This window comes from Lingula anatina, chromosome 1, assembly GCF_051362555.1.
Source record: "Lingula anatina isolate TDL-2025a chromosome 1, LinAna3.0, whole genome shotgun sequence".
NCBI lineage: Eukaryota > Metazoa > Brachiopoda > Lingulata > Lingulida > Lingulidae > Lingula > Lingula anatina.
In genome coordinates, this window is record NC_141767.1 from 33341218 (window position 1) to 33348953 (window position 7736).

A 7736-nucleotide genomic window follows, 5' to 3' on the forward strand; every position below is an offset into this window, starting at 1 on the left:
TATTTTCTTTGGATGTCAGAAATAACGGGACTTCACCATTTTCATCTGTGTGGATGATGAAAGTTATTAGGTTGAAAATACTTCTTTATTTGTCAATGGCCTTACTTTAAGTGCATTAATGTTTTAAAATATTTTATTAAAAAAAAAAAAAAACGGTTCTTTGTTGTTCCTTGAAAATACAACGTATTGCAAAATTGTACACTTTACTAACAAATAATATGATTTCGGTACCGTTTTGAATAAAAAATTAAAATTATTAAGTGAATTATAATCATTTAATAATTATTAAGAATACTTCAAAAATTATTATTATTATTATTAAATAAGAATGAATAAATTACATTTCACAATGAATTAAGAGGCACTTAAACAAGAGGCAAGGAGAAGGATTTTTCATGAGGGGTTTGAAATACTTTCATTGCTCAATTAGCCTGTCTTATGTCACTACTAGGCGACTAGCCCGTGGTGACGCTGCAGTTGACTACCAACCATCTTCTAACAATATGAATTAGCTACCAGTTTAATAATAGCTTCAAGGCCCTGAATCATTTGTTTCTGTGCGTTGTCAATAAAGAAAAAAAAACAGACACTAAAAATGTCCAATCTATGTAAATAAACCTGGTAATTTGAAATAGGGTAAAGCAGTTATTTACAGGAATGCAGAGGGTGTGTATGGAAAGTAATGGCACTGGTGTCACAGGCAGTTCATTTAAAATCCCAAACAACAAACTACATGGTTTCTCTACCCAAATTAGCCCTTTTGAGTCTAAGGCCCCATTCCCATAGACAACATCGGTCCAAGTAGGTCGATCCAACTCCGCGGAGTTGGTCGTTTTGAATTATAGTAAATTGTTTGTGGCCCCAGCTCCGTTACTTTTCAGGCACAACGTGCATGCTCTCTGTAGGAGCTTTCTACGCGACTGCTATTCCTTTCACCCGTGGATGTCCATTTCTAGACACCCTTGGAAGTACACTTGAGGAGGTTCCTCGTCTTTCACTCAGTTAGAACGTTTATGATACAAAACACAAAGTATACATTAAGACATTGAAACACAAGTCATCGACAGCTAGAAAACATTTACACGTCTGTAGTTTGGGACAACTTCTGAATCATGTTCCGAAAATCAGATTTTCTTGGTTTCTCATTCTTCATATGCTTCATTCACTGTCCCTCTATCCGAAGTCACAGGTGTGTCGGTGACGGTATCATTTTTCCACCGCAAACTTCCAGTCACCTTTTCATCGACAATTGCGTCAGGACGAACACATTTCCATAATCTGTAGATCGCAACCACAACCAAGAGCTCTACAACCAGCACCAGACCGTACAGAAGCGACACGTTGACCGTCGTGGCTCTCTCCGTGGGGTCATGGAATGCCGTCGCGATGAGACTGATGCACAGGGGCACATTCTGGAACCCCATCTCCAGCGCAATTGTTTTCCGTTCGCTCTGCGTCCGGCGGCAAACGAAGGCCACAAAGAACCCCTGGGCCACGCCGATATTGCACAACAAGATGCACGCTAGCCACACCTCCCAAACCGATGCGAACATATCAGAGTAGAGGAATATGTTCAAGGCGATGCTAAATACAATAGCTAAGAGCGCGGGTACAGTACCTGCCTGAAAGTAAATTTATGGGTTTTGTCAGAAAATTTATTTACAAATTGTCAAGGGTTCGCAGATGTCTATTTCAATTGGCTCTTCAATATTTAATGCACGTTTTAGTACTTTTTACACCTACATTTACTTTCATGACCGCTTACTATGCAATGTGCAATGGGATTCAACTTTTGCCTTTTGCTCTTTGTAAAACCGGTTAAACAAAAACAAACAAAAAAAAAATTAAAAGTCAACTGATCAAACGAAAGTCTCCCTCTAGCTATAGACCTAGAATGAAAAAGTTGATTGAATGACAGAATTTCATGCAATTTTCTGAAGACGAGGAGCCTCGTTCCCCTAATCACGTGCACTGATAATTAAAACGCTAAATAAGTTCTGGTGAATATTTCCTTTCACACACACACACACACACACACACACACTCTTACCTTTACCAGATTTTTGGCTAACTTTTCCTTCTTGTATCTGATGACCATTCCTAGAGCTGCAGGGATCAATATTAATACTAATGAGATAGTAATGTTCACGTAAGGTATTGCAGTTATTTCTTGCTCCCAGAACCGACTGTATATAAACAGATTTAGCGGCATGGTACCAAACGCCAAAGTCGTTGAAACTGTTGTAATAAATACACTGAAATTGAAAGGCATTCTTTAAATAATGCTTCACGTCGAAAAAAATTTTACTTTTTACGAAGATCTCTCCTCCAGCAAATGTTATAAAACGAAGTCCAATTAAAATTTGACGTCGCTCAACATTCAATTACAAAAATAAATTACGGGGCAACTTAAATAAGATAAATCATAGAACACACTGTGTAGTACTAATGGTAGGCTAACGGTTGACTTGAAACAAAAAATTTCATAAAATTACCTTAGAGAAACGTCGCCGCCAACCCAGTAGGTGAAAATATTAGAAAATGTCCCGCCAGGTGCAGCCGCAATGATAAGAAGACCAAGTGACTGGTACGGTTCAAGCTGAAGTGCGTGGGCAAGCCAAAACGCTGTCAACGGCATCAGGACAAACTGACAGACGGCGCCAATAGCTGGGCTGACCGGTTTTTTAATGTGTTTTTTCAGATCTTCCAACACCACGCCGCATCCCATTCCAAACATCATCAAAAACATCAAGATATTCATGATGTATGGATTGGCTGCGTTCAAAATGCCAACAGCATGTTTGGCCGTTTGCTGGCTGTGGTTGTCACCGCTTGTATTCCACATCGCGTTGCGGGAAGTCACCGAAAATTTGGTCACTCGAGAGAAAGTACAAGATCTTATTTACCACAAAGTAAGCTGTCCTCTTGCTGTCAACCCTCTATACGTCACAGCAGTCTTGATGGAAGTCACCGAAGAATATACAATGACCTTCGATGCTAAATAACTTTGGTGACCATGGTTATCATATAAGACGTATGTATTCCAATTCCAAAATTACGACGACTAAAAGCCGGTGCCCTTGTCCCATGGTCACCTGTTGGATTCTATTCTCAAAATGTTGGTGCATTTAATAATACTACTTTCATATTCAGACGAAGATCATTCTAAAATTAAGTACAATGCTTACGTTTTTCCAGTTTACAACGCTCTTTAGTAAGAAAAGTGTGAGGAGTAACACATCTAAAGTCAATAGGTTTTATTCATAGGTTTCACTTATATGTTATTCAGTTATTCTTCTCTGTGGTCGCAAGTCTTTATAACAAAAATGTGAGCACATTAACCACGCAGAGCGTCACAGTAGTAGTCTTGAATTCAAATATGTCGTCAACATGTATGTTTACAGTTATACGTAGTTAAGTCATGATCAGCGGACACTTGGAAAGAATAAGCAAAGGGAAAAAAAACCGGGGCTAGATAAAACATCTAAACTTAAGTACGAGAAAGGTATTGTTAATGTTTTTTAATAAACCTACTAACTTTATTTGAGCACTTTCGTGTAAAAGCAAAAGTACATATAGCAGAAAGCAATGACAACGTTCTTTCTGTTGGTAAAATAATAAAGGTTTACTTTAAATTCAATTTTTGAAATATCTTTAGAGTTCTATCTGCCCAACATGTTTCCATATAAAGAGGACATTTGTTCACTCTTAGCACAACACATAACACTTAACACAAACCGTTAAATTGATATAGGAGTTTGCTAGAGACGAATAGCACATTTATCATTCTGACAGTATAAATTATTTTCATTTTACAATTATTATAATACTCATACAAGTTGTACTCATATAAGTTTTTTTTTGGGCATTATAATTGCCTTTTGTACACAAGTCATCGGGAACAAAACAATAGACATAGATTGGTATTTATTTTCACAATTCGAAATTGCCAACATAAGGTATTTACCTCCTGTGCTGTCCCTAACTGAATAATAATAATAATAATAATAATAATAATACGTGGGTGAAAACAGCGAAAAGGGGTTTGTACAGCTCACACGCGTGATATATGGCCTACTGTAAATCACTGAACGCCAGAGGACGGGCCATCTGTATGCCGTGTGTTCAGTTTGACGTGTCTGATCTACTTACGAATGACCCTCACGTAGGCCTTCATAAAGGCCTACGTGAGGGCCATTCGTCAGTAGGTAAGACACGTCAAACAAAAGAGACACTTTACTTATAATGCAATAAATCAATTATTTAACCCAGTTACGCTTCTGCCAGACAATGGTGATATTAAAAATAACAGATATGAAACACCATGTCACATGTTCATACATACATGGACATACCACCATTTTTTTTGTGAGCATTTGTTTTAAATAAAACCATGATATTAAAAACAACTTTTCATCCTATCATGAACTATCAATTTTAGCACAAATGTCAATTTAAAACAATTAAACTTATACAATTACTACAACTTTTGTTACTTTCACATACAAAAGCAAAAGCAATTGTTTAAACCCAAGTCGCTCTCTGTTATGTGTGAGTGTTAACCATCTAACTATTTCAGTCTAAATATCAATATCTATTCCTCTGAAAGCTTTAAGCGCACCTTTAAAGATCCAATTAAGAAGATTTGAATCAGTGCCCATGATCATTCGCTTATGCCATTCTGCGTTTGGCAGACATTCCAAGACTACAGGGTGGTCAGCAGCAGTCAATACACTGAATTTCCACGTTTGGTATTCCTCGCGTGTGAGCGCTGTGGGGTCATTCTTTTCAAAGAGTGCAAGCAAATTCTCCAAAGTCGACTTCACGTCCACATGCTTTTCAGTTCTGAAGTTTATGTATGTGAGGATCCACACCACAATGCTGGCTTCTAGGGAATGTTTTACCATATATTTAACCATCACTGCCAACAGGAACTCCCTCGTGTGTTGGTGCTGACATGATTTGTTCATCCTTAAGTTTTCCATGTCACACACTGCCAGCTGAAGACACTCAGTCAGGTTATTTAGGGCTATGTGATACAGTCCTTGGTCTTGGATCCAATCTCCTGCAGTTTCCGAAGCTCCTTCTTCTGGTTCTTGCAGATTCAAGGTGTTTCGACCTTTTTCTGCGTTATCCTTGTTTTTAAAACCATCCGGTTTATGAGCTTGGCCTGCCTTGATTTTACCAAGCCAAAGCCTGATCTCGCGAATATAATCGTCCGCTAAGGAGTTTAAGGTTGAAATCAGAATTTGCTGAAAAGATGTCGTTGGTTGACGACTTTGTAGGGATTGAATAAAAAGAAGCATAGGGCTTCTGGCATTATAGAGGTCAATGAACTGGACTTTAAGACCTAAAGTGGCCAGTACCTCAAACATATTATTTCTTGATTTTTTGATGGAACGGGCAAGTTGCCGGAGATGTGCTTTGGGCACGCGAGCGAAAAGATTGCCCTCTGGCACAAAATAATGCGGTAGATATCCCCGAACAAGACAACCCAACATTTCATCAAGAAATGTAACTAATATTTGATATATATTTGCTCCGGTCCAGTGCCCACGCGGAATTTTTTCACATAGCCAGAAAAATACATTTTTCAAATGATAGGAACTGAGAGCAGTGCTAGGGAATTCTTCAAGGACGCAATGACGCTGAATAAGCTTCATAATAATGTACACTTTCCTCTGCAACAAAGTTAACGAGTTCGCCAAAAGTCTTTCCTGGGCAGTGAATGAATAGCGCCATTCTAGACCCTGGAGTCCCCCCGGACCAACGGGAACTATGTAGCATCCAGCTGAAACACATTGGTGGACCAAACCTTTATCTGGCCAGCCGCTTTTTCGGTGTCTGTGTACCCAGGCTTCTGCTGGCCACAGGTCATGACGGTAGGCTATGACGTTGTCGCGATTCAATTGTGCCTGGTATGCAAAGCCAGGAATGTCAATCACGGATGTAGCAGCTGGTCCATGTATGTCTGTCATTTGTGTATGTCGAGATAGTAATTCAGGATTCATAACTTTTGCGGCGGAAGTCGCGTTTTCCATTGCGGTATCCGTCACTGCCCGAGTTGGTAAATAGTCAGTCCGTGATATAGTGTAACCTTCTTCCCTTGCGAGTTTGACGAAGTCTTTCGTAAGACGAAGTCGTATATAGAGTGGGTTACTGGTAGGCTCTGTATCAAAAATTCTACTCTTGGAAACACCATTTTTGCTAACAAAGAGATTGGCAACAACAGCCATATCATCTATGTCAGACATCTCGTAGGATGATTTATGAGTCAAACCGTGTGCAGAACCTGCAGTTGATACAACAATGTGCTCCGGGACTGACAACCCATCCAAGCGACTTCCAGAACTTACTTGAGATTGATTTTGTGTCACAGGGACTGAGAGTTTTTCTACAAATGCTTTGGCCATGTTTGTTGTTGAACGCTCGCGGACTCTGTGTTTCACATTTTCGTTCTCTACCACTGGCATTGGTAGAAAATATTTCAAAATTATTTCATAAAAAGTTCTCGATTCTTTATCTTGTTCCATCATCTTCAACTCTTTTCTTTTCTGTAAAAAAAAAATATGTGAACATTTTATCATGAGACAAAACATGTTGCTTTTTACGCGAACTATACGTTTTTAGTAAAATAAGAGTTGTTAATCAAAACCCCTTGAAATATTGCCACCAGAGATCTTCATTATTTAAACTTCTTAGATTACATTTTCAATGGACTCCATCATAAAAATGTATTTCGGTCTCACAAAGTGAAAGTAACTAAGATTAAAATTATATATCAATACATTGCATTAGATTACATAATGGTTTATCTATGTCGTGGCATAATTCATTTAAACCACCGTTATATTCTAAAACACGTCACGAGAGGTATGTCCAACGTAATGTTGGTGCGCGTCACTTTGAAGTTGATTTATGAATCCATTGCACAATGGCACTAACACATACATACACACACACACAATTAACTTATGAAGTATACTGTTGAAGGCATGTGATTAGCTATTCCAAAACAGGTAACTCCTTATTCAGAAGTATCTTAATTCAAAACTCATCTTCAGCAATCTTTTCACAGTACTAGTACGTCTCTCGAAAGACGTGTGGGCTCATTTCCTTGTTCGCTACTGTTCCACATGCACACCGGATGGTAACTTATTACATGAACCTAGAGCAACATCAATGGGGCGAAAACTTAATATAGAAGTTCATTTTACCCATTATTACTAATGGTTGTTCTTTGACAGATGACAAGCGTGTACATACCAACCCAGTTTCGCGTCACATAGGAACCACAGCTTTGTAGAATGCTTACTCCTTCCTCCCTCTCAGGTCCAAAAAAGCGCCTTAAAGTACATGTATACGGTTAATGGCATGTGCACCGCATTACTCACTGCATATCTCGTGACATGTTATTTCAGCAGTTGAATCATCGCTTTTAACATGTCAATGTTACTGTTTCGATCCAAATACAACCTCGTTTTCGTATCTCGGGGTAAGCGTTAACACTAATTTAGCTAACTGATCGAGCTACAGAAGAAATAGAGGCTAAATGTGTATAAGGAAAAAGATTGAATAAATACGTAAACATGAATAAGTTGCTGTTTCTCAGTAAAAAACGGGATGAAAACAGCAAAATGGCGGTTTGTATAGATCACTAGTACAACTATATGCGACATGCTTGATAAATGGCTTTGTACAGTAAACCACTGAGTGTCGGTGTGACGAAACTGGAG

At 38.6% G+C, this 7736-nt stretch overlaps 2 protein-coding genes across 2 annotated transcripts; both read right to left on the minus strand.

Moving 5' to 3' along the window:
• Positions 1 to 89: 89 nt before the first annotated feature.
• LOC106178675 (ileal sodium/bile acid cotransporter) lies at positions 90 to 3160 on the minus strand. The gene is made up of 3 exons (XM_013561963.3): positions 2496 to 3160; positions 2051 to 2255; positions 90 to 1622 (listed from the first exon to the last, which is right to left on the minus strand). The coding sequence occupies exons 1-3, from the start codon at positions 2843 to 2845 to the stop codon at positions 1143 to 1145; spliced, it is 1035 nt and encodes a 344-aa protein (XP_013417417.3). The 5' UTR covers positions 2846 to 3160; the 3' UTR covers positions 90 to 1142.
• Positions 3161 to 3910: 750 nt separating this feature from the next.
• Positions 3911 to 7415, minus strand: LOC106165669 (uncharacterized). Its single transcript, XM_013543969.3, has 2 exons — positions 7267 to 7415; positions 3911 to 6554 (listed from the first exon to the last, which is right to left on the minus strand). The coding sequence occupies exon 2, from the start codon at positions 6534 to 6536 to the stop codon at positions 4581 to 4583; it is 1956 nt and encodes a 651-aa protein (XP_013399423.2). The 5' UTR covers positions 6537 to 6554; positions 7267 to 7415; the 3' UTR covers positions 3911 to 4580.
• Positions 7416 to 7736: the final 321 nt, after the last annotated feature.

Coding starts and splice junctions, on each gene's coding strand:
- LOC106165669 (XM_013543969.3), bottom strand. CDS start 6,536: ATGATGGAACAAGATAAAGAATCGAGAACTTTTTATGAAATAATTTTG.
- LOC106178675 (XM_013561963.3), bottom strand. CDS start 2,845: ATGTGGAATACAAGCGGTGACAACCACAGCCAGCAAACGGCCAAACAT. Junction 2,256..2,495: donor GGCGGCGACGTTTCTCTAAG/GTAATTTTATGA, acceptor TTTCAATTTCAG/TGTATTTATTACAACAGTTT. Junction 1,623..2,050: donor TAGCCAAAAATCTGGTAAAG/GTAAGAGTGTGT, acceptor ATTTACTTTCAG/GCAGGTACTGTACCCGCGCT.